General features: G+C 27.6%; 3 protein-coding genes, 2 long non-coding RNA genes and 1 other non-coding gene across 9 annotated transcripts; 1 reads left to right on the top strand and 5 right to left on the bottom strand.

Moving 5' to 3' along the window:
• Window positions 1–1,005: 1,005 nt before the first annotated feature.
• Window positions 1,006–23,320, bottom strand: LOC127280761 (von Hippel-Lindau disease tumor suppressor). 4 transcript variants are annotated; one of them, XM_051304010.1, is made up of 4 exons: window positions 23,185–23,320; window positions 5,312–5,681; window positions 4,778–5,000; window positions 1,006–4,670 (listed from the first exon to the last, which is right to left on the bottom strand). In XM_051304010.1, the coding sequence occupies exons 2-4, from the start codon at window positions 5,551–5,553 to the stop codon at window positions 4,614–4,616; spliced, it is 522 nt and encodes a 173-aa protein (XP_051159967.1). In that variant the 5' UTR covers window positions 5,554–5,681; window positions 23,185–23,320; the 3' UTR covers window positions 1,006–4,613. The 4 variants fall into 4 exon arrangements, with proteins under 4 accessions (XP_051159967.1, XP_051159969.1, XP_051159966.1 ...); XM_051304012.1 differs by having other exon boundaries at window positions 5,312–5,396; window positions 23,185–23,275; XM_051304009.1 differs by lacking the exon at window positions 23,185–23,320 and adding an exon at window positions 22,705–22,955.
• On the bottom strand, window positions 10,049–10,943 carry LOC127280762 (uncharacterized). The gene is made up of 2 exons (XM_051304013.1): window positions 10,724–10,943; window positions 10,049–10,369 (listed from the first exon to the last, which is right to left on the bottom strand). Exons 1-2 carry the CDS (start codon window positions 10,917–10,919, stop codon window positions 10,059–10,061), a joined length of 507 nt encoding a protein of 168 aa, XP_051159970.1. The 5' UTR covers window positions 10,920–10,943; the 3' UTR covers window positions 10,049–10,058.
• On the bottom strand, window positions 16,881–17,761 carry LOC127280763 (uncharacterized). Its single transcript, XR_007842870.1, has 2 exons — window positions 17,594–17,761; window positions 16,881–17,274 (listed from the first exon to the last, which is right to left on the bottom strand). It is a non-coding gene; the product is annotated as an uncharacterized LOC127280763 (long non-coding RNA).
• LOC127280764 (uncharacterized) lies at window positions 19,312–20,188 on the bottom strand. Its single transcript, XR_007842871.1, has 2 exons — window positions 20,113–20,188; window positions 19,312–19,661 (listed from the first exon to the last, which is right to left on the bottom strand). It is a non-coding gene; the product is annotated as an uncharacterized LOC127280764 (long non-coding RNA).
• On the bottom strand, window positions 21,833–21,926 carry Trnay-gua (transfer RNA tyrosine (anticodon GUA)). Its single transcript has 2 exons — window positions 21,890–21,926; window positions 21,833–21,868 (listed from the first exon to the last, which is right to left on the bottom strand). It is a non-coding gene; the product is annotated as a tRNA-Tyr (tRNA).
• LOC127280756 (uncharacterized) lies at window positions 23,277–25,273 on the top strand. Its single transcript, XM_051304002.1, has 5 exons — window positions 23,277–23,623; window positions 23,711–23,926; window positions 24,109–24,201; window positions 24,282–24,482; window positions 24,546–25,273. The coding sequence occupies exons 2-5, from the start codon at window positions 23,776–23,778 to the stop codon at window positions 25,193–25,195; spliced, it is 1,095 nt and encodes a 364-aa protein (XP_051159959.1). The 5' UTR covers window positions 23,277–23,623; window positions 23,711–23,775; the 3' UTR covers window positions 25,196–25,273.
• The last annotated feature ends 313 nt before the right edge of the window (window positions 25,274–25,586 follow it).

A 25,586-nucleotide genomic window follows, 5' to 3' on the forward strand; every position in this document is an offset into this window, starting at 1 on the left:
AGCATGAATCTACATGAGGTTCATCGAATATGCAAATTCACTTCCATCATACTATTCTGACCAACGCGATATCGCTATACATATATAGAGGAACTACGGTTTTGGCGGTCAATGTTTTCCATTGGTATATCGTTTAATCGGATTATCGAGCAATGACGATTGGCTGATCGTTCGTCGTATGGTTATACGATGGTATTACAGTCACCAAGGTAATCAGTGAAGGTTTATCGTGTGGCTACCAGTCAGGAAGCGGCTTTCCATTCGTCACGACTAATTCCATAACAAATATCATTCACGATGCAATTCATCTAAAATATCCATGTATGCATGTGGTGCGTTATATTACGATATGCACAAATAGAACATATTCAGGTGTATAACGCTTTTGACAATAAAGAAACAATTTTACATATTCAATTTTAATATACAGATGATATTAATTTTATTTATAATTGTGTATAGTTAAAATTTTTAGATATTTTGAGATTAAATATTTTTCTTAAAGGAAAAAAGTAACTATAATTTTTGCATACAAATGAATTTTAGAGAACTATCATAAGAGACTATGATTATTATGAACTGTTAATTAATTTCATCAATTATAACAACAGCACCTAGAATTTAGCTCGCGATGCATTTTGGATAAAATCTCTTCTATATATGTATATATATATATATATATATATATATAATTCCAGTATTATGATTATATTTGTATATGAGAGAGGTGATTTCCCCTATATGATGTACAGGACAAGCTAAAATCCGTTACAATACAAGTAGCGCATCCTCGTACGATATACGCCTGACGAGAAATAGTCGACGCGCGGTGTCGTACCGACCACCACCACATGGATGTTCTTGCGGTTACTGGCTAACCACAAAACCACAAACCGTAACTCAATTAATCTGGATTGATCCGTTGCGTATATATTTGCTACTATAGATTACAAGTACCTGCGAACAACTGGAAGGTGGATGGTGGTGTTTGACTTTATGCATATGTTCCACAACGAAATACGTAACAAAAAAAACCCTTGAAATCAAAGGATAACCATCTTGTTGCGTTTAGAAAAAATTTTTTTTACATTGGATACGTTATTTTAAATTTTGTAAAACTGCAATCAAATATGTAATTAATGATCCCAAAAATTAGATCACGTATATTCACGAATCTGAGTGGTCAAATAAGATTACGGATTCGTGAATCTAGAACACAGAATTTGCGAAACTAGATCAGAGATTTAGCGAAAGTAGATCACAAAATACGCGAAAGTAAATCGCTGATTGCGTGAAATTAGATCACGGCTATCACTAAACTAGGTCACAGAATATGTGAAATTCTTGAAAGTAGGTCAGGGATTCCGCGAAATTAAATCAGGGATTACGCAAAACTAGAACACAAAATTCGCAAAATTAGATAACGGATTACGTGAAATTAGGTCACGAATTCCGTGAAATAAGATCACAGATTACGCGAAATAAGGTCGTGGAATTCGCAAAACTAGATCACGTAATTTGTAAAACTAGATTACGGATTACGCGTAACTAGGTCGTGGAATTCCCGAATTTAAATCACGGATTACGCGAAATAAGGTCGCGAAATTCTCGAAACTAGGTCAAGAATTCTGCGAAATTAGATCAGGAATTACGCGAAATTAGGTCACGAAATTCGCCAAACTAGGTCGCGGATTCCGCGAAATTAGATCACGAATTACGCTAAACTAGGGTCACGGAATTCGCGAAATTAGATCACGAATTACGCTAAACTAGGTCACGGAATTCGCGAAATTAGATAACGGATTACGTGAAATTAGGTCACGAATTCTGCGAAATTAGATCACAGATTAGGCGAAATAAGGTCGTGGAATTCGCAAAACTAGATTACGGATTACGCGAAACTAGGTCGTGGAATTCCCGAATTTAAATCACGGATTACGCGAAATAAGGTCGCAAAATTCACGAAACTAGGTCAAGGATTCTGCGAAATTAGATCAGGAATTACGCGAAACTAGGTCACGAAATTCGCCAAACTAGGTCACGGATTCCGCGAAATTAGATCACGAATTACGCTAAACTAGGGTCACGGAATTCGCGAAATTAGATAACGAATTATGCTAAACTAGGTCATGGAAATCGCGAAATTAGATCACGGATTACGCAAAATAAAGTAGTGGAATTCGCGAAACTAGATCACGTAATTCGCAAAAGTAGATTACGGATTACGCGAAACTAGGTCGTGGAATTTTCAAATTTAAATCACGGATTACGCGAAATTCGCCAAAGTAGGTCTCGAAGTTCGCGAAACTAGCCCACGGATTACGCTAAATTAGGTCCCGGAATTCGCGAAATTAGATCACGAATTACGCTAAATCAGGTCACAATTCATGGAATGAGATCACAATATTCGCGAAAGTAGGTCGCGGATTCCGTAAAATTGGATCACGAATTTTACGAAACTAGGTCTTGGAATTCGGAAAACTAGATCACGTAATTTGCAAAACTATATTACGGATTACGCGAAACTAGGTCACAATTCGTGGAATGAGATCACAATATTCGCGAAAGTAGGTCGTAGATTCCGCGAAATTAGATCACGAATTTTGCGAAATTAGCTCGTGGAATTCGGAAAACTAGATCACGTAATTTGCAAAACTAGATAACGAATTACGCGAAACTAGGTCGTGTAATTCTCGAATTTAAATCACAAATTACGCGAAATAAAGTCACGAAATTCTCGAAAGTAGGTCAGGGATTCTGCGAAATTAGATCAGGGATTACGCGAAACTAGATCATGAAATTCGCCAAACTAGGTCACGGATTCCGCGAAATTAGATCACGAAATTCGATAAACTAGATCACGAATTTTGCAAAACTAGGTCACGAAATTCGCAAAATTAGTTCACAGGTTACGCGAGATTAGGTCGTAAAATTTTTGAAACTAAATTACGAATTACGCGAAATTAGATTATGAAATTCGCGAAACTAAGACACGGATTTCGCGATTTCAAAACACGAAATTCGCGAAATAGCTCGCAGAACACGGTTTCTAGAAAGTTCTTCTTTGCAAAAATTCGATGATATTTTTATGATTCTATGAACCAAAATGAAATCTAATAAACCTGCAATAAAGTGCCCCATTTTTAATTTTGAAAATCTTTCTTTGCATTCGTTCATTTTATTTCTCTTGAAATTAATATTTCGAAATTGCAAATATAATTAATTTAGAATTCAAGGAAACTTTTACACACATTTTTTTTTTTAAAGACAATTTAATTGAGAATACGATAAATTGTTTCCAGAACTCTGTACCTGACAGTCTAATTAGTTAATCGATAGAATGTAATTCCAGGCGTGAAGAAGTGTAACTAATTGTGTGCTGGGCTATCTAGATTCTCATTCAGTTTGTTAAGTAATGTAAACGTCCTATATATACATAGTTTTACATATAGGTGGCATCAAAATAAAATTTAGCGTAGAATTATAAAAAAAATACGCATCTTTTATAAAACCTTATTTAGTAAAATTAATGATTTTTTTTCAAGTTAGAAATAATTTTTAGTAAAGCAAAAAAATAATATTTTCAATATTTAATTCTCAACAATGTCTATTATATTTGGATAAGAATATTATATAGAGACTATAGAACCTTTTTAAAATTTATAGCCTCTAGAGGGTTAAAGCTACCTTTTCAGGCAGGTTAAGGAATTTATAAGAAAATTGGTATGGCCATATCGAAACGATCGTCCAAAAGAAAACTGCAGAAAATGGAAAAAAAAGCTGTTGACGTAATGCTATTATAGAAGAAAAAGAAGAAGCTTTTGTGTGGAAAATATCATTAAAATAATGGTGATTTTAATGAAAATTATCATATTTTTTTTTATTTAATCATAAATAAAAAAATGATTGGTTCAAATAGAGTTTATTTAATTAAAACATAAAATTATTTGGTTCAAGTAAATATTTGATAATAGTAAAGTAACTGACTATTTAAATGAAATAAATTTTTTTTTTTTTCAGTGTAATATAAAGTTTTATGGTTAGTATTGGCGTATAGTTGCATATAGTGCAGAAGAATATTGCGAGACTATGCCGAAAGCTAGTTCAATCTGTGTCTTTGGTATATATCGGAATTGGAGACGCGTCGTGTTCAAACAAATACTAATATTGATTCTGCTATACCACTCTTTTTCCTTTCCTTTCTTTTTTTTTCTTTACCATTTTCTATACTTTCTTTTGTTCCCTTTCGTCTGTTGCTTCCTATTTCGTTTCATTCTCCTTTTTTCTCTACATCGAGGATGCTTCTAAAAACAATACCTTATACCGGCGACAGGAAAACTCTTGTAGCAAAAACAAGATTCTCAAAATTATTAAGAAAAGCAAGGCAAAACTTCACATAAAGAACATTCATTTTAATTATAAACAAAAACCCTCTTTCATTTTGTAAATAAACTATTTTTGAAAAGAAAAAATTCTTTATAATAATGTGCAGCTTCAATTTTACAATAAAAATTCTATTTAATAAAATTAAAATTGGAAAATTTCATTAAAAAATCCTCTCAATTTTCATTCTAAAATCTTTTTTTTTTTTAATTAAAATACTATTTTTTTAATCATTTTTTCATGATCGAAGAATGTCCACTTCGATGTCTGGATGATGTTTCACCAGTCTGTTTATAAAAATTAAAAGAGAAAAATTTAAAACTAATATAAGAAAAAAAAATTGTAATGTTCTTTTAATTATTTTTGAACTTAAAAAGAAAATTTTTCAACTCACTCCTAAACGTGGATGCATTATTGCTAATTCATATTGAAGACTTCGTGGTATTTCCAAAAGAAATGCATCATGATCTTTTGTTAATTGCTTTTTTATTATTCGTAAACAAAGTTTCTTTAAACTAAATACGGGTAATGTTATTGCAACATTAACCCTTTGAATTCTATTTGCAATCATTGCTCGATATTCGGGATAAAATACATCTTGGCAATTTGCGTGCAATCTGCAATTGCAATATTAAATATTATAAGCGACAGTAAATTATTTAAATAAATTATTTAAATAATCATTTAATAAATAATTATTTCAATTTAATTATATATTATTGCGGAGAATTTTTTAAATTTCTCAAACGATTTTTAATATATATGTTTCTAATCTATGTTCTGTCGGTAAAACAGAAGTAGGTGGCGCTACTTCTTAATTCCATCGGAATGGGGAAGGGATAATTTATATTTTTCCATCTTTTATAGATAATAATAAAAAAAAAAAAAAAACAATTTATATTAATTTTTCCTTAGATGTTTAACGTACCTCTCTCCAGTTTCCTCATCATAAAATATCCAAGGATGTGTAACAAATGTATTAACATCAATCCATTGTGCGTATGATGAAAGATCTGAAAATCGAACAGTATTCCCCTTAAAATCAAGCCAATAAATGCGCACATGCCGATGGGTGGTGTTGCAAAATCTGACATAAGCCGGTTGATGATTGTTGATTGAACGCAAAGGACGCTTATAGCGATCCAATCCTACTTCTGAATTCTCTTCCATCTAAAATGGTGAGAGGAGGGAAGCAGGGAATTATTTAATCCCACAAGGGGATGATCAACAAAATTAAAAATCCAAGCTCCTTTCAAATCCTTGTTTCAAAACAGTTTTTTTTTTTTTGTTTCAAAAATCTGAAACACAAAAGAGAATAAAATCTATAATTAATAAATTGCTCAATAAACTAATTGTTTAAGTGACAATGAAAAAAAATAAATTATAAAAATGCAATAAAAAAAGAAAATTGAAGCTTCTGACTTAATAAAAAAAAAATATATATATCTATTATTAAAGGGGAAAAAAAAGTTATGAAGGAAATAAGCTTCTTCCCTTTCTTTCAAACAGAGCGTAAAATTAAACTCTGTAAACAAAATGAAAGGACAGTAAATGGAAAGACGCGAAAGAACCATAATAAAAGAATCAAAGGAGTTGGATTCTTAATATATATATACAAATGGAAACAAAACTTATACAAACAATGTAAATGATCTGCATTACCAACTTTGGAAATGTTTTGTGGAATTAAATTAATTTTTTTTTTAAATGAAACAATCTCTCCGCAACAAAAAATGGACATACATAATAAAAGTTGAATTAAAGAAAAGAAAATATAGGAATTATCCTCATACCCTTCGTCATTTTATGTTTCCATCAAATTCCAAGCAATTTCTACGAAGATATATAAGTTTCTGAGTGAAATGCCCCCCATACCTTAATCAGCTTATAAAACAGTAAATGTTGAAACTCCATTACAGTTAAGAATTGTGAAAAAAAAAATGGAATATAGAGTCCAAGAGGGAAACTCGTATATGTATGACACAAATGGACCTCTCGCCTATTTTACAATCTTTTTCTATCCTTTTTCCTTTTCACGAGAGGAATATTTCGCGTGTAAGACAGAAAAAGTGGAAAATGAAATCGCACGAAGCGCCCGCGTTTATACAATGTTCGCAAGCTCAGAGAGGTAAAATTGGATTAAAACGAGTTACGGTAATGAAATTTACGCACCACCTACGTTCAAATAAACACTCTAAAAGTGAAACGAGGAGTGAGCGTATTCGACAAAAATATAAATCTCCCTACTCTTTAAAAAGTATATTTATATATACTATTCCAATTTCTACAAAATGCTTAGATTTGTTATTTTATATACAATTTTGTCAAGTGGAAACTAATTTTCAAAAATTTTAAATAGGTGAAATACTTTTTCACTGATTTTAAAGAGGTTGGATATTTTTTTTTTCAATTCATCATAAATTTGTTTAATATATGCTTTAATGGAAATGAAAAATAAATTGTTGATAATGATAATTTTTGAAATAACCCTCTCTCTGTCTTGGGCAATTTTGGTCACTAATTGGATGAATCGATTTGAAAGCAGGCGATTCGTAATCATTGAAGCTAGCGCGCGGTAATTTCGCTTCGTTCTCTTCCTGTAACGATTCAAACCCAACCATTAGGGCTTTGTCACTTCGTTTCCTCTTGCCATCCTGACATGTTCTCCGTTAATGCTTAACGGATTCACAAGAGAGAGAGAGAGAGAGAGGCGCCATAGTGTGCGAAATGCTTCACGCAAATTACAGTGACCAACATCATCTACGCGAATGTAAAGAGCAAACACACAATTCAATCGTGATAATGCCCTTCTCTAATCGTGAACATTGGAAAATGTTTTCAATGAAATTTATTCAAACTTCGCAAAATTTTGTAATTTTCGTCATTTTAAACAAAAAAATGTAAATGGCAAAACTTAAAAAAAAAATACATGGATCAAAAAAGAATAATAATAAATATATTAACAAATACATCTCATAAATTATAATTTTTATGAACATAAAATACAAGTTTAAAATCTTAATTACACTTTTTTCAAACGAAAAGTACAATATAAGACATAATATGTTACACACGTGCGAACAAGATGGATCATGAAGCGATAAGAACAATGAGTTCAAGCTGTTTACACACGTAATTTGTTTTCATTTTCTAACACGAGAAAAAGCAGATCTAGTGCCTTTCTGTTGTCTAAAAATAAAATGCTTTTCCTCTATCGAAAAACAAAAAAAAAAAAAAAAAAAACAAATGGAAGTTGCGCGCGGCTAATGGTACAGTTGTTGTTTTCAAGACAGTGAGATTTTTCCGTATCTTCTCATTTCTCCACCATTTTCTTTCTCATCCATCTATCTTCATCTCATTTCCGTCGATATTCCCTTGTCCCGATTTTTCTCTTCCTTTTCCTTCTCTTTTTTTTTTTTTGAGTGAAGCTATCTAACTATACAGGTAAATACTTGACATTGAAGAACGAGTATAGTTGATTTTACCTAAGTTTTTGTAAGCAATATGAGAATGATTATGATTCGAGAAAAAGGAGAAAATTACACTGGAAGTAATAACGATAGTCATTAACAATCCTCAATGAGAAATGACGCCTTAGTTTAAAAAATGATAATTACCTTATACGGTAAAATTTTTTTTTTTTACTGACAAAGCAAAAAGAATTTATCAATTAAATATAAACAGTAAAGTAAAAATTACACATTTTCAAAGCAAAAAAAAAAAAAAAAAAAAAAAAAAAAAAAAAAAAAAAAAAAAAAAAAAAAAAATACTAAAGACACAATAAGCAAACTAGTAATACGTACTTGGATGCAATTAACGTAAAACCGTGGTTATAACGAAGAGGATGAAGGTGTCTTGAACGTGCACTAATCAACGTTCAATTGCATCACCCCCCCCCCCCAACTATAATTCGCCAAGCGTACAGTCAACATAGTCCCTATCTCTCTCCCTGTCTTTGAGTACAAAATTCCAATCGGTAAAAGTTTGCCCTTCAAAAGTAAATATTTCCTTTTACTCTTGCACTCAATCAAGGCCAGTACATAAATTAACGCAATACAAACATTCATTTTACATCCAAAATGTTACACATCTTCTAAATACTCATGTAAACAAATTGTCATAATTCAATTTTACCATAGGTATCTAACAAAATTAAGAGAACAATACCCTGATGTTTTCATAACTTATTCTAAACTTTTACTCCAATGTGTGAAATTAGGTCACGGATTACGTGTGAAACTAGATTACGGATTAGGCGAAACTAGGTCACAAAATACGTGAAATTAGATCACGGATTTCGCAAAATTACATCACAGATTACGCGAAATAAGGTCGTCGAATTCGCGAAATTAGATCACGGAATTCGCAAAACTAGATTACGGATTACGCGAAACTAGGTCGTGGAATTCCAGAAATTAAATCACGGATAACTCAAAATAAGGTCTTGGAATTCGTAGAAACTAGATCACGGAAATCACGAAACTAAATCAGGGGTTACTCAAAACTAGGTCACAGATTTCGCCCAACTAGATCACGTAATTCGTAAAACTAGATTACGGATTACGCGAAACTAGTTCGTGGAATTCCCGAAATGAAATCACGGATTTCGCGAAACTAGGTCACAGAATACGCGAAATTAGATGACGGATTACGTGAAATTAGGTCACGGATTCCGCAAAATTACATCATGGATTACGCGAAATAAGGTCGTGGAATTCGTAGAAACTAGATCACGGATTAGGAGGAACTAGATCACAGAATACGTGAAATTAGATCACGGATTTCGCGAAACTAGGTCACAGAATACTCGAAATTAGATCACGGATTACGTGAAATTAGGTCACGGATTCCGCAAAATTACATCACGGATTACGGGAAATAAGGTCGTCGAATTCGCGAAATTAGATCACGGAATTCGCAAAACTAGATTACGGATTACGCGAAACTAGGTCGTGGAATTCCCGAAATTAAATCACGGATTTTGCGAAACTAGGTCGTGGAATTCCCGAAATTAAATCACGGATTACGCGAAATAAGGTCTTGGAATTCGTAGAAACTAGATCACGGAAATCACGAAACTAGGTCGTGGAATTCCAGAAATTAAATCACGGATTACGCGAAATAATGTCTTGGAATTCGTAGAAACTAGGTTACGGAAATCACGAAACTAGATCAGGGGTTACTCAAAACTAGGTCACGGATTTCGCGAAACTTGATCACGTAATTCGTAAAACTAGATTACGGATTACGCTAAACTGGGTCACTGATTCCACGAAATTAGGTTGTCGAATTCGCGAAAATAGGTCACGGATTACGCGCAACTACTTCACAGAATTAGCGTAATTAGATCATGGAATTCGCGAATTATTAATCAATCATAAATTCTAGAAAAGTTAAAAAAAAATTTTCCTGACTTTCCTGTCCGTTATTGACATTTTGCTTTATTGTAAACATCAAAAACTTCTTTTTTGAATCATATATGTTTCTAAAAAAAAAAAAAAACAAGAAAAAGAATTGTGCATGCAATTTAAAAATTTTTTTTTATTAAAATATTCTGCCACGTGTAGAAGTGAAATAAAACTTTTTTCATATCTGTGGAAGGTTAGAAAATAAGTATAGAACTAAACTAAAGAAAAAAGTAAAAGTCACTTGAAAGATGCCGCCTTCACATATTTTTAGACGCTTGCGGTCTTTCCTCCATATGGAGTCATCTTCTTGTTTTTTTTTTTTCTAATCTTATTTTTAGTTCTCTTCCACCATGAAAATTTCTTCGAGTTTAAAACATTCTGAGGATTGTCGATTTGAACAGTGATCGACTTGTTTAGAGTTGCATGTGAAGAAAATTTTAAATTACATTCACATTCATTATTATATGGATGCAACATCTTCTCAACCATTAGATTCAAATCTTCCTTTCTCTTCGAAAACTCAATATCGTCACGACAATTCCTAGAAACTATTGCGTGCCTCTTCAAACTACAGATATCTAGATATATAAGATGCATATATATATATATATATTTAAATTCGAAATTGGAAACTGGAAATTAGTCCTTGCATGCAACACATTTCCCTATTATTCTTACGACACCAGATATTGTATGTTTTATAAATTATTTTTAAATTATTAATATAATTTTAATAAAAAATTAATTTTCCAACTGATAATCTCAAGTAAAAGTTTGCAGACTTACAACAGACTGTTGTGGTTCAAAAAAAATTGTTCATTTTTAAATCATCAGACTTTTTGCAGACAGTAGTCCGATGAAAGTCTGTAGACTGTTTTACTTTGTTGTGACAATAATAATCTAATTATTATAAATGTTAGAAAAAAAATTACTTTGCAACTGTTCCGTAAACTCAGATAAAACTTTGCTTTTTGTCATATTGATTTGAGATGGTGATTTTTCTTCCTTTGTCAAGCTAGACGTCTTCTGAATTTCCGGTGCACCCATTATCCACATCATCCGCTTTAAAGCGAGTTTCAAAGCTGCTCTGTCCATCAGTCGCTCTTTGTCGAGTGTCTTTTCTCTCATTCTTCTGTCCTCTCTTATCAAGTGATCCCGTTCCTCAGACTTCAAGTAAGACTAAACAAGAGTTTCCGTAAATTCAGTGGTCAAACGTAAAAAAAAAATTTGCAATTTCAAAACAGCATTTAATTTTTTTTTCAATGTGTATCGCAAATTATTTTTCCAAAAATTTTGTTGTATATATATATATATAAGAAATGTAAAATTAAAATGAAAAAATTCCCTTTCTAGTAAAGAATTTTTTTTCCTAAAGGAAAATAAAAATTCTTTACATTCACAAAATCCTTTAAGATCGTTCGACGTTCTTTAGATCTTTGTAAGAATTGTTTTCGTTCTTGGTGGACACAGTTTTCCTCTGCCACTTCGAATTCCTCGAAATCCTTTGTTTTTCGAGTCATACAGCAAACAATCGAGTTAAGATCAGATAACTGTCAAAAGTCATTTATATAAAAATCTTGATAATACTCATCATGACAACTTGATCAATAAATGGAGTTATTTCCAATTTGAAAAACGAAAAAATGAAATTGTTTTTGCAAAAAAAAAAACTAATATGAAAAACTTATTTCGTACTTTATTCTGGATATTGAGTTCAGTTGATCTAAATTCTTCAAGCATATTATCAAATTCTATCCACCAATTCAGCATTTTATTGAGATCTTCTATTTGTGATTTGTGTTCACGAATCAATGTACAATAAACTGTTGAATTTGTCTCGTTTGACCTGAAAAAAAGTTCTTTCTCACTTTTAGTCAAGGTCACATTATTCTTTATGCCAATCAGGTTGTGCTCTAGTTGTTTCAATGTACTGGCTTGAGTCTGTAATTTTTATCTTAATTAACATGTGTGCTACCTAATTATACTAAAGATTAGCAATCTTTTTCGCAAAAGAGAATTTCTCTTTTTATAATCATTATCATTTAACACTCACATTTAATTTCCGTTTCAAATTTATCATTGTCTCAATTAAATAACAATTACATCTCTTGTAAAATGTCAATTCTTTTTTTAATGTTTGATATTCAATAAATGATGGCTCATAAATATCTTTTTCATTTTTATATATATACAAATCCCAATGTAATTAATATGGAAAAATAAAAGAATTATATAAATTTAAAGAAAATATATATTTAATATCAAAAATGTTTTTAATCAATTTGGTTTTTTTATTTAAAAATCAAGAAAAGTACATGTGAAGTTTTCATAGACTTTGAAAATTGAATTGGAACTAAAGTAGATTTAAAGGGATCGTGATGTATTGTGTAATGTTGGGTATAGCGAAGAAATCGCAAAGCGTTAACATGGTTAGATCAACAATAAAAGTTGAAAGAGAAGGGTCTACGTTGCTTTTAGGTTATTTATTGATGCTTTTATCAAACTTCTATCCAACCTGCATCGCACATTGCCTCTGCTTTCTGAGCCATTACTTCTCCATTCACTTCCTTTTTTTTTCCTGTTGCGAGTATCAATATAATTTCCTTTTCTTCGATCTTACACTTTTCAAAAACCGATCCTATGTTTTATTGTCTTTTTTTCTCAACGTCTTGTTTAAATAAGTTATTCTTCATATACGGATGATATTTTTAATCGATATCAATGCTTTTAAGACAATTTGAGTTGTGCAAAACTTTTACCGAGTATCTTAAAGTTATAAACTTTACTTTTATAAAAATTGTATGGTTCTAACTTTTTTTCCACATATCCGTGCAAAGAGTATGGCCAACTGAAAGTTTGTTCAAAAATAGATAATTAGATTGATTTTTAAAAGAGAACTACTTTCTAAATCAAAACTATAATTGAACATCAATTCAATATATTTTTTAATTTTAATAATTTTTTGATATCTAATTAGATGTTTAACAAGAATTTTTGCTTTAATTTTTGTAAATCGTAATTTATTCCCAGATAATAATCAAGTGATTACTAATGGTGTTCAGAAAATCTAAAGATCTAACGATTTCAAACTAAATCCTACGAATTTCCAACCATTACTCCACATCGACTTTATCTAGAAAGAATTGTTCAATTCGGCTTTAGCGCTTTCCATCTTATGGATTTTTGGCTTTTGTGCGAGCTTTCGATATTTACATTAGATTATTGTTATCAGAGAACTAAAAAGAATATAAACATTTTCTTTTTTACATATAAAAGTGTAAATGGAATAAAAATTGGCTAAAATTTTGCCATTTGTAAGAAATTTTTAAAATTTCGCTTGAGTAGACATGAAGCAACTATTAAGTTAATCTGCGACAAAGCACAACTGGATCGTAGATAGTTGTTGTGACTCAAGCGATGTGTATACAGACCATAAACGCACTAAGAGAACGCACAACACATAGGAAACTAAAGCTAAGCTATTTTCCCCAGAACTCTCGGTATATACTACAAGTTTATGGCTCTGTAAGTAATTGTACCTGTCACTTGCCTGTAAATTAGCTTGTGACTGACGTTTAATGTCGTACATAAGTTAGGAATTTCATTATATCCTTAGCATGTGTGTAACTAATTTATAACTTTAATTCTAACATTAAAAATTGCACACTGAAAAAAGGGTTTGATTTTGAAAAAAAAAAAAAAAACATTTTTTATTTCGCCTCAACAAAATTTTGATTGTCCCAAATACTTTACAAACAAAAATTCTCCTTGTCTCAACGAAGTTTGAGGCAGAAAAAAATTTAAATACCCAAAAAAGGGATTGATGTTGAACCAAATTCTTTTGCAATTAATTTTCAAATCATTTCTTTTGTTCTGAATATTATTGGTTAATGCTCAAAAATAATATATAAGGAACAAGACTGAGATACTAAAATCACCCTTCTGTTTGAAACTATGTATATATATATATATATATATATATAAGAAGTTGAATTTCTCCCTATTCCTTTTGTTTCTCTTCTCTTGTCGATGAAGTTAATAAGAACGAGCGACAAAGGAAAATAAAGGAGGAAGTCGATGTGCAGAACCAACCGTAAGGTTTCCTTTCTCGATCCTTTTGTCAGCAGCGTAACGAGATTAAAACACTCGATTTTCCCGAGGGTACAACTTTAAGGTCCGAAACAGGAGTCTTTTAATAAGATTTCTTCTCTAAAATCTATTTCCTATTAAGATTTGCAAAAAAGAAAAAAGAAAAGACTATACAAACTCTAAATTCCTTTTCTTGAATTCCATATCAGTTGAAAGTTGAAAATGAAATTCAATTCGAAAATGAATTGAATGAAAACCTCTTGAAATGAAGAGATGAAATAAATCGTCAATGTTTGATAAGGACATAATAATACCATGATGATTGTGGGAGTTTATTATTTGTTTTCGAAATGGTATTATTAATGTTTTATAACCAAAATGTTATCGATGTGTATGACAAGAGGGGGAGGTGGTTGATTTTGGAAACACGTGTTAGTGCCTTCTAAATGGATTGTATAATGGAATACAAGTAGCACACGTATTAGGTTGTAAATGATGGTCACGAGTGCATGGAACGGGGTTGATTCAGGGACCACGTAGTAAACTCACCACGTTATTATCAACGTCTCAACGTCACCACCTCTCTCTTTCTCTCTCACTCTATATTCTATATATACAACATTGCAACCCTTGAATTTACTAATCCCCTCGAGCACTTTTCGAAATAAATTCTTGAACATGTTTGGTAATGTTATCATTAGAATCCACTGGGATTTGATCATTTTCCTTCTACCTATATATATATACACTTCAAAGAAGCTTTTGAAGTTCGAGAACAATAAATGAAATTCCTTTTTTTAAAAAAAAACAAAAGGGTTTGAAGATCTAAATAAATTATAGAATTTATTTATTATACAAATATATTTTCTAAATGAATTTGTTTTTATTTTATTTTCTTATTTAAATTACTTTCGTTTATTTCATTATTATATGGAAAAAAAAGGAATTGCTTACAGATGCTAACTGATATTGTGTAATATTTTTTTAATACAATAAGGTTAAAAATTATTTTTTTAAAAATAAAAATCGATTACCTACACAGAAATTTACATTATCGACTGATGGTAAAAGCATGAAAATGATGAGATAAAAAAAATTGCCAATATAGAAATCTACATTACCGACTGATGGTAAAACGGGAGGAAAATGATGATATAAAAAAGCTATTAGATCTATCAAAATTAGTAACCACAGCTAAATTTTTTGCTATGACAACAAAAATATTTGCTGTGATACACATAATATCAGTTTTAATTTTTAAAAAATTTAAACAGCAAATTTTTTTGATCCCACAACAAATTTGTTCGCTGTCCCTATATATTAGCTAACGTAATTTGCTGTGACAGCAAATAGTTCGTAAACTTTTTCTATCTGTGCGTATCTTTTCTTTTTTGGGGTGCATGATTAAATTATTAAATGAAAATATGGTAAGAGGGCAACATAACCTAAATTTAAATCATTTTAGGATATTTCCACAATGGAAAATAAGAAAGTAACCTGAAAATTCGGAATAGTGATTGTAGGTCAAATCCACAAAAGTTTTAAAAATAAAATAACACTTAGTCAAAACCCACTTCTAAATTATTATATTCTATTTCCTTTCTTTTTAATTATTTTATAATCTTTAATTTTGTTTTTATTAAGATTATTACTATAATAAAAATAGTATTTCACAATATATATATCATTATGTTGATAGTAAAAAAAAAGAAATAAAGTTATAGTGAGGCAATATTTTCAAATTGGCGAAAATATATGCAAACTTTCTCTGTTGGCAAAAACTCGATTACTTTTCTAGATTGCTCATTGTTTACGAGACTCGCTTCATGGTTGAAGATACTTGAAAAATAATCTTCACAGTAAGAGAGTATGTGTTTTTTTTTCAAGAGTAGATATATATTTATTTATTAATATTAAATCAAAAAAAAAAGTAATATTTTTTTTATACAAGGTTAACAATTATTTTTTTTAAATAAAAATCGATTACCTGCACAGAAAAGCATGCAAAATGATGAGATAAAAAAAATTGCCAATATAGAAATCTACATTACCGACTGATGGTAAAACGGGAGGAAAATAATGATATAAAAAATTACCGACATAGAAATCTACATTACCGACTGATGGTGAAGAGGAAGAATTCTTTTTAATTTTGAAAAAAATTTGACCATCAGTCGGTAATGTAGATTTCTGTGCCGGTAATCGATTTTAAAAAAAAAATAAGTTTTAATCTTGTATTTAAAAAAATATTATATCCCTCATGTTTAATATTTAAAAAGTGCCATACGGCATCAAAAAATCAAATTTTTCTGAATTATTTCTGAATAATTTAAATTATCATCAAAAGGAATATAATACATGTTTATATATATAAATATCTAAAATAGGTGGAATCTTCCATTTTATGATAGTGAAACTATCTTTAAACATAAATCAGTTAAATTTTTTAACAGGGTTGAATTGCATAGTTGCCGAGTACATATGGGTCTCATGCTGGTTTCAACGCGGTGAAATAAATGCGGTAATAACTCGAATGATATGAGATCCGTCGCGTTAACTCGGATGGAATATTATCCGCGCTCGCTCGCTATATATGAACATTTGTAAAAGCGTAATCGAGCGTTATGCACGCAACGAACAATTCAAACGTCCAAATAGCATTTTGTTCACGATTGAAATTGTTTTGCAAATCGGTCAACCAGAACAAAATGAAACCACGTTCCTGGCAGTAGCATTCTGAAATTATTGAAATTCATCTATACAATATAAAATTGTATATATATAAACAAACAGTAACCATTATACTCATGAAAGCACTTTGCGCAAATTAAACAAAAAAATTATTTTCCACTTCTTTTTCGAAAAAAAAACGAAACAAAAAAAAACGCGTTATTAAATAGAAATTTTTCTATTTAATAATTTTATTTTCATTTCTTTCACCGAAAGAAAAGATTTCTTTGCTTCAAAGAAATGTAAAATTATTAATATTATTTACAAAGCTTACCATTTTTTTTTTTTTTATATTTTCTTTATTTTACATTAGTTTTAAATACAATTTTTGAAATTTTGCAAAAAAGAAAAATCAATATAGTGAAAAATAAAAAATTTACTACCTTTAAAAAATCATTTTTCGTCGCAAAAAAACAATTTTTTGTCAACAGTTATAAGATTTTATTTTTATGATCTATTTGCACATTTTCCCGTTGATTCTTTTGGTTGTTGTAAACAAAATGTAGAACAACAGTTGCCCATTTCTCCAGTATATTGGCATGGTGCACCTAAGGCAAGGCAATCTTCTGCCAATGCTGAAGGTACTGTCATCATTATAATTGATGCAATGATCAATAAAAGAACAGCAGTCGATTTAAAGTTGGCCATTTTATTTTCGTTATTTCTGTAATATCAAATAAAAAAAAAAAAAAAAAAAAAAAAAAACTATAATAAATATACAATTTTGTTTTATTCTCTAAAAGTATGAAAAAAATAAATTAAAAATTAATTTAAATTATTTTGGTATTATTTATTTTATTAATTTTTAATTTTAATTATTTTATTATTAAATTAAATTCCACATTTTTATAGAGATTTCACTATAATTACAAATTGTATATATAAAATTAATAAACAATGAATAAATAAATTAATAAAATTATTTAATTAAATAAATTATTATAAAATTCTAGTTTTAAATAAAAGGCAGTGTATGTACTTACCGCTATTGACGAAGATTGAGGAAATAAAGTAAAGAAACAGAAATGCAAGAAGCTTTTATATACTAAGAAAATTGCGCAATTTTATAACAGTTAATTATTCGAAGGCTATCGATAAATAGATAAAAAAAAAAAATTACATTTATTCTATTCACGACCCCTAGTTTTTTTTTCCCCCCATTTTTACACGCAGCTAATCACTCTGTTATTACATCAAGTTCAATACAACAATAAAGAAATTGTTTTTATAATTATATTATATTATCTACAATAATAAATAAAAAAAAAAAATCTCCCAATTTTTACGAAATTAGTATTTTCTATAAAGTCATTTGTACCTTAAGGTGTTCTATATTTGAATTATCCAAATAAAAATTTCTTATTAAATCAATTTTTTGCCCAAACATAATCAAAAAAAAAAAAAAAAAAAATTTGTCCATAAAATTATTCTCCTTCAATAAAATAAGATCTATACATTTGTTATATCGAAATTAATTATATATACAAATTTATGGAAAACTATACTAATCAACATTGAATAAACGTTTAGAAAACTGATTATTAGATAAAAATTATATAAATATATATATATATATATATATATATATATATATATATATATATATATATATAGCTAAGAGGAAACTAATTTATAAAAAATGGTACTTAAGATACGTCACCGTAAGTTTTAATTATTATTTAAACTGCGCTAGAACATATATTAATCGAAATGAATTTCATTGTTTAAGGAAAAATAAAGACAGAAAACATAATGTTAATTACCAATGTTTTTTAAGAATTATCACTTTTTCCTCATGTTTTTTTTTACTCATACATTATCCTATATTTCATGTAAACAATTTCTCAAATTGCGTTTTATTTAGATATATATACTACACTCAGAGAAAAGATATATAATTGTTTCAACTAAACTTTTTATTTGTTTGAAATAAATTTTTTTTTTGATTTAAATAAAATTTTATTTGACTCAAATATATATATATATTTTATGTTGAATAAAATTTTTATTTAAAATAAATAAAAAGTCTATAATTGGTGCTGACACAAATATATACGTTTATTTAATTCAAATATATTTTATTTGGTTCAAATAAATCATTTTTCTGGGTGTATATATTTTTTTCTTCGCAAAAAAAAAATTCATACACTCAGAAAAATGGTATATTTGTCTCCGAGCCTAGTAATTCATTTATTTGTTGCAAATATATTTTATTTCATTGAAATAAAAAATTTATTTGAGCCAAAGAAAAATTTATTTCTGACAAATAAAATTTTTATTTACACCAAATATAAATAAGTTAGTAAGCTCTGAGACAAATATACGTTTATTTAACTCAAATATATTTTATTTGGTACAAATAAATCATTTCTCTGGATGTAGTCTTTATAATATTCTAAGCTCATAAAAAATACACTGAAAAAAATTTATTTGATTCAAATAATCGATTACTTGACTAAATATTATCAATTAAATATATATATATATATATATATACAGAAATAAGTGATTCAAAAACTATTTATTTGATTCAAGTATAAAAATTATCTAGTCCAAATAAAAATTTATGTGATAATTTAGTAAAGTAACGCATTATTATTATTATTATTTTTTTATAGTGTATTTTTTGTTTTATATTGAATTTTAATTAATACGAGTATAAATATATGAATTTTAGAAAAAAAATATATAACACATACAATTGGAATGCAATAATTTTTATTGATTTCTAATATATATTATAATTAATTAAATAATTATTAATTTTGAGAAAAAAAATATATAAATTAAATATTTGACATTTAATTTTTTTTTTTATAAGATTTTCAAATGACAATATAAATTATTATTTATTGACATTTTCCATATTTCTGACGTGGTTGTTGTAGACAAAATCCAGAGCAACAATTTCCCATACTTCCATTGGATTTACATCTTTTTCCATTTTTAATGCACCCCATAACTGAAGGTGCCATCAACATTAAAATTGTTACAATTAATAGTAACAAAATTCCACTTGATAAAAGTTTTGACATTTTATTTGTATGTTTTCTAAACAAATAATAGAAAATAAAATAAATAATTATAAACAATCAAATAACAAAATATAAGATACGCACTCAGACAAATGGTAATATTTGTCTCCGAGCCTCATTTATTTGTTGCAAATATATTTTATTTCAGCCAAAAAAAAATTTATTTCTGACAAATAAAATTTTTATTTACAGCCAAATATAAATAAGTTAATAGTAAGCTCTGAGACAAATATACGTTTATTTAACTCAAATATATTTTTATTTGGTTCAAATATATTTTTATTTGGTTCAAATAAATCATTTCTCTGGGTGTATAAATAAATATTAACAAATGAATAATACAATTATAAAATTAAATGTATATCAATGAAAAAAGCAAAAAAAAAAATATATATATATTTAATAAATAAATTTAAATTTTTTTGTGAAACAAAATTTTATAAATATAATTTATAGTTTATACTTACAATATCAAATGAACTTTAAAGATGATTGTTGAAAAGTAATTGTTCGATTTAAAACACAAGGGGTTTTTATACGTTTCAAAAAAAGGAAAAACTGAATTAATTGATGATTTATAGATTGTCATTAAAGTTAAACAATGAAATATTTACATACCTTATCACTTTTTAGAACGACATTTTTCAATTTAACAATTTTAAAAGGAAAACTTTGCACACTACTTAAATATAATTAAAATATATATTAATAGCTCTAAAATTTGCAAAACTATTTTTTTTTTTTTTTTTTTTTTTTTTTTGAAAACTTTTGTAAAATTTGAAAATTTTATTTCCAAATCCCTTTGAATACAGAAATGGTATATTTGTCTTCGAGCCTACTAACTCATTTATTTGTTGCAAATATATTTTTATTTCATTGAAATAAATAATTTATTTGAGCCAAAGAAAAATTTATTTCTGACAAATAAAATTTTTATTTACGCCAAATAAAAATAAGTTAGTAGGCTCTGAGACAAATATACGTTTATTTAACTCAAATATTATTTTATTTGGTACAAATAAATCATTTCTCTGGATGTATTATCTATTGGTTTAGAAAAAAAATTTATTTTGATTTAAATAATGACGATAATAAAAAAAAAATTTTTTTATAATAATTATTTATTTGCATCAAATAATTAATATTTGAGTCAATTATTTTTATTTATTTGAAATACAAAAATTATTGATTTAAATAAACTTTATTTGATTCGAATAAAAATTATTTGATTCAAATAAATATTTATTTGATAATAGTCAAGTAACAAATTATTTGAATCAAAATAATATTTTTTTTTTTTTCTTTTTGTTCAATGAATAAGTTAGAATTTTTTATATACACAAATGTAAACTGCCAAGATATTTGGAGATAGCATTATTCCAAGTAAAATATACAAACGAGAGAAACGCGAGCGTGAATGTAGATTTTGTGTGTGTGTGTGTGTTTAAAGGACAACGTTGCGGAAAATTGACCGCTTTGCCAATGTCACCATTTACAGTGAAAATACCTCGTGAAAATGCATTGCCAGGACATCGAGTTCCCAACGGTTCTATTCCACCCGAAAACCCATTTTTCACCGTCAATGGCGTAAGAAATCGTACTCAAGAACTACTTAATCTTCCGCCACAAGAAGACTATGTCAACTTTTTAAATATATTTAAAAATAAACAAAAAAAAAAAAAAAAAATTGCTATTGTTAATTATTTTAATATTAATAAATTATTTTTCAAAAATATTTAGGGAAATTTTTTTTAATAAAATAAATAATTAGTCAGCAATTAAATTATTAAGGGCCCAGAATTAATAAAAAAAATTTCTTTGGGAAAAATTATTGTGACACTAAAAAAAAAAAATTTTTATTTAATTCAAATACTCGATTACTTGACTATTATATCAAATAAATATATTTATAATTATTGAACCAAATAATTTTTATTTGAATTAAATAAATTTTATTTGAACCAATAATTTCTGTATTTTTGAAACAAATACCATCTAAAAAATAATTATTATTATTTGATAAAAATAATTATTTATTTAATATAATAGTCAAGTAATCGAGTATTTAAATCAAATAATTTTTTTTTTGTTTCTACTATTTATTTAGGAGATCTTAAAAATGATTTTCACAAAAATTGTGGAAAATATAAAAAAAACATATTTATAATTATATAATTAAAAAAATATTCCTTCGAGCCGGATTCGAACCAGCGACCTATGGATTACTATTTCTTAACAAACCAACTACAGTCCACCGCTCTACCAACTGAGCTATCGAAGGAGTTAGAGAGAAATCAGATTTTTTCTGTGACCCTAGGCCATGAAAATATAATAAATAAAAAATTTTATTTTCAACAATATGAACTATATAAATTATACTTTAAAAAATAAGGCATAAATAATTTTATTTTTATACATTTAAAATATTAAACTTTAAAAAAAGTAATTCACAATAGTTATTTAAAAAGCTGATATTCATGAATATTTAAAATTATAATAAATTTATAAAATAGAATCATGAGATATTATATTTTCATTTTTTTTCAATCTCAAAAAAAAGACCTTGAAAGTAAACAAAAAAACACCATGACAAGAACGTCAAGGTTACCTATATGTGAATGTAACAATCTATCATTGTAAAAAGCATAAATAATTTTACTCCCTTCAAAAATTATAGAAAATAATTTTTAATTTAGAATACAAAAAAGTTCAGACGACACAAATGAAATATGAACTCTTTTGAGACTAAAATACTATATGTAAACATTGTTATATAACTTTTAATTAAATATATATATATATATAAATAAACAAAAAGCACGTGTTATTTGTACAGATAAAAGCAAAATAAATCAGTACAGCTAAAATTAAAGCGTATTTATAAATGTTTTTTATACTTGAAATTAATAGCAAATTATAAATTTTATAAACTATATTAAAATTTTTGTAATTACATATAGTAACACAATTAGTTCACTTGACATTTTACAAAATCGGCATAATAAATCATTAATGAATAATAAATGAAGACAAATAAATTCTCTTTACGTGTTTCTTACCTTGAATTAAAATCCTTTCACTATTATAACCTCAAAATATATCAATACAACACAATTTAAAAAAAAGAAGACACTACACAACAATTTTCACTACATTATGTCCGAAATTTCATAAATAATTAATGATCATTTTCTTTATTGGAAATTAAAGACATTTTTGAACCGGCATTAAAAAATTTAGGATAGAGGAAGATTTTTCTTTTTTTTTTAGATAAAATTCAATTAACTCATTGTTTGTCACTCTAGTGGAAGAAACTGAAACTATTTGTTACTCTACTTTAGCGAGTAGGTGCTACCATCTATCGGGGAAAATATCAAATCTCTTTTAAATGATAAAAAAAAGAATTTTAAAAAATTAACTTGATGTTTTAAAATATTTTCATAAAAATAAAAGAAATTTACATATTATTTAAAAAAAAAACCAAAAATCCTAATATATTATAATAAAAATTGAGAACACAGCCCATTTTAAAAACTTACGTAAACGCTTGTAAACAATACGCAATTTCCAGTGTTTATATAGTGGCTTTCTAATCACTTTATTTGACATTTATTTACTTTGAAAAATTAATGAAATTCAATAAAACAAGAAATATCATCAGGAAATAAGTTTTTCGATAAATAAAATTCACTTTTTTTTTTTTGTTTTCAATATCGAAGTGTTTTGAGTTTAAACGTATAACGTTGTTGACGTGCAATGAGAAGAATACTAGTTTTGGAGTAAATGAGATTTGTGACGTCAAATGTGAATCCCAATGTGATCGTGAGAATTAAGAAAGCTTAAATAATAAACATCTACCTTGTATGCGATTGAAAATCGATTAAATATATAACACAATTGTTGGAGAAAAAAAATGAAGAAAACGAACATAACCTCTAAAAGAGAATAAACATTTTTTACGCCCATCATAATATTCAGGTTCGTATACAAAAAAAAAATGTAAATTTAAAGGTTTTTTAATAATAGATAACTATATTTGAAAAAATGTTTCCTCTATTTTTGTAGATGATCTCAAATTACAGTACTAGATATTTATATATTAATGCAAAAATCAATTTGTAAAGTAGAAAATGGAGCAAGCGGTGGTAAATATTAATTCTGAGAATCAAGATGAAGAAACCTTTAAAAGGGAAGAATCTTGGTACGATGAGAGAAATTTAGTTGTTCCTCTTAATCAACAGGAAATTCAAACTTCATACAACAAATTTGATAATGATATCAGTAAGTTTATCTCATGATAAAAAATATTGCTTACACCAATTTTTCGCAAAAATAATTTTATTCAAGCTTTTAATTTTATGTATCAAAAACCGTTTTAGATTTTTTAAATTTACAATCTAGAAAGATTTTTAATTTTTAATAATAATAATAAAAAATATTAATTTTATTTTAAATTTAAATAGCAACACAATGGTGGCGTGAGGCAACGACTGTTTCCTCTGTTCAATTACGTCAAGAAGAAGGTCCAAGTAATATTTCTTCTTATTCACTATTAGGTAAATTATTCTTCGTTTTATTAAAAAAAAACAAAAAATTTCAATAAAAAAATCTATTTATTCCAAAAATAAACTTCTAGAACACATTGTCGAATCACAATCATCAATTTTACAAAATTCAGAGGAGAATCTTAAAAAGGGAACAAAAATTAAAGCAATAAAAAAAATTAAGTCAACTAAAGCAAAAGATACAATAAAACGTTCGAAACATCCTGAAAAATGGAAGGTGAACGTTAAGAAAAATGCAAGATTAAAAGGAGAAGAATATATTGGCGTTGGAGGTAAAGTTATAAAGACTATTTTTTAAAGTATGAATAATTTATATCTTTTTTTTTTTTTTAAAGGAAAAGTAGTACCGGCAAAAGTAATGGGACCACCATGTGATTGTCGAATGCGTTGTAATGAAAAAATAAATGAAATTTCACGTCAACAATTGCATAGTGTTTTTTGGAAGACATGCACATGGGAACAACGAAAGCAATATATTGCATTATTAGTTAAAGAATCGCCAAAACAACGAACACGATGTCGAGGCGAAATGAAAGGGGAAAATCGACGTCAAATTACATTTACATATTCATTATTAATAAATGGTGAATTTATAACTGTTTGTAAATGTATGTTTTTAAGTACATTTTCAGTGTCGGAAAAATTTGTACGACATGCAATGGATAAAAAACGTTCATCACCAGGTGGAATAATAGGTCCCGATCAACGTGGTCGACATACGCCAAAAAGTAAAAAAAGTGAAATTGTCCGCAATCGTATACGCGAACATATTAAATCATTTCCCACGGAAAAATTACAAAATTCAAAAGATCCAAATGAATTAAAATATCTTGATTATGGATTAAGTATAGCGTCAATGCACAAATTATATGTGAATAAATGTAAAGAAGATGGTGTACCCGAAATGGAAATTGTTAAAGAAAGCTACTATCGTGAAATGTTTAAAGCAGAATTTAATTTAGCTTTTAAACCACAATCAAGATGAGAAATAAAAATCTAAAAATAATATAGTTATAACAAATAATGTATATAGGTTTTTATAGTATATATATATATATATATATAATAGATTGATACGAGTAATAGTTTTTTATACTTGAAAATATTTTATACTTATGTTATATCTAAAGCACTTTCTCTAGCTTTTAATATATGTGATACCAAAATTTTTAACATTAAAGAAAACAAAAAGGTAATAATTTAGCATTCAATAAGCAAATTAATATTCATGATTTAATAAAAATGACTTTCTTTACTTTTAATAATGTTAAAGCAAAAAAAAAAACGAACAATATTTGATTTTAATGTTTCTCGTATGTTTTAATTAAGTTGTTAATTTATTCAATAAAAATTAATTAGAAAAAATTAATTGAAGT

This window comes from Leptopilina boulardi, unplaced genomic scaffold, assembly GCF_019393585.1.
Source record: "Leptopilina boulardi isolate dan_hultmark-lab unplaced genomic scaffold, ZJU_Lbou_2.1 LbouV2_249, whole genome shotgun sequence".
Classification (NCBI taxonomy): Eukaryota; Metazoa; Arthropoda; class Insecta; order Hymenoptera; family Figitidae; genus Leptopilina; species Leptopilina boulardi.

Excerpts from the sequence above, each read along its gene's own strand:
- LOC127280761 (XM_051304010.1), bottom strand. The coding sequence starts at position 5,553 with ATGGAAGAGAATTCAGAAGTAGGATTGGATCGCTATAAGCGTCCTTTG. Across the intron at positions 5,001-5,311 it reads GATGAGGAAACTGGAGAGAG|ATTGCACGCAAATTGCCAAG; the intron begins GTACGTTAAACA and ends TTGCAATTGCAG. Across the intron at positions 4,671-4,777 it reads TAATGCATCCACGTTTAGGA|ACTGGTGAAACATCATCCAG; the intron begins GTGAGTTGAAAA and ends TTTTATAAACAG.
- LOC127280762 (XM_051304013.1), bottom strand. The coding sequence starts at position 10,919 with ATGAGAGAAAAGACACTCGACAAAGAGCGACTGATGGACAGAGCAGCT. Across the intron at positions 10,370-10,723 it reads GTTTACGGAACAGTTGCAAA|ATATCTGTAGTTTGAAGAGG; the intron begins GTAATTTTTTTT and ends TTATATATCTAG.
- LOC127280756 (XM_051304002.1), top strand. The coding sequence starts at position 23,776 with ATGGAGCAAGCGGTGGTAAATATTAATTCTGAGAATCAAGATGAAGAA. Across the intron at positions 24,202-24,281 it reads TTCTTCTTATTCACTATTAG|AACACATTGTCGAATCACAA; the intron begins GTAAATTATTCT and ends ATAAACTTCTAG. Across the intron at positions 24,483-24,545 it reads AGAATATATTGGCGTTGGAG|GAAAAGTAGTACCGGCAAAA; the intron begins GTAAAGTTATAA and ends TTTTTTTTAAAG.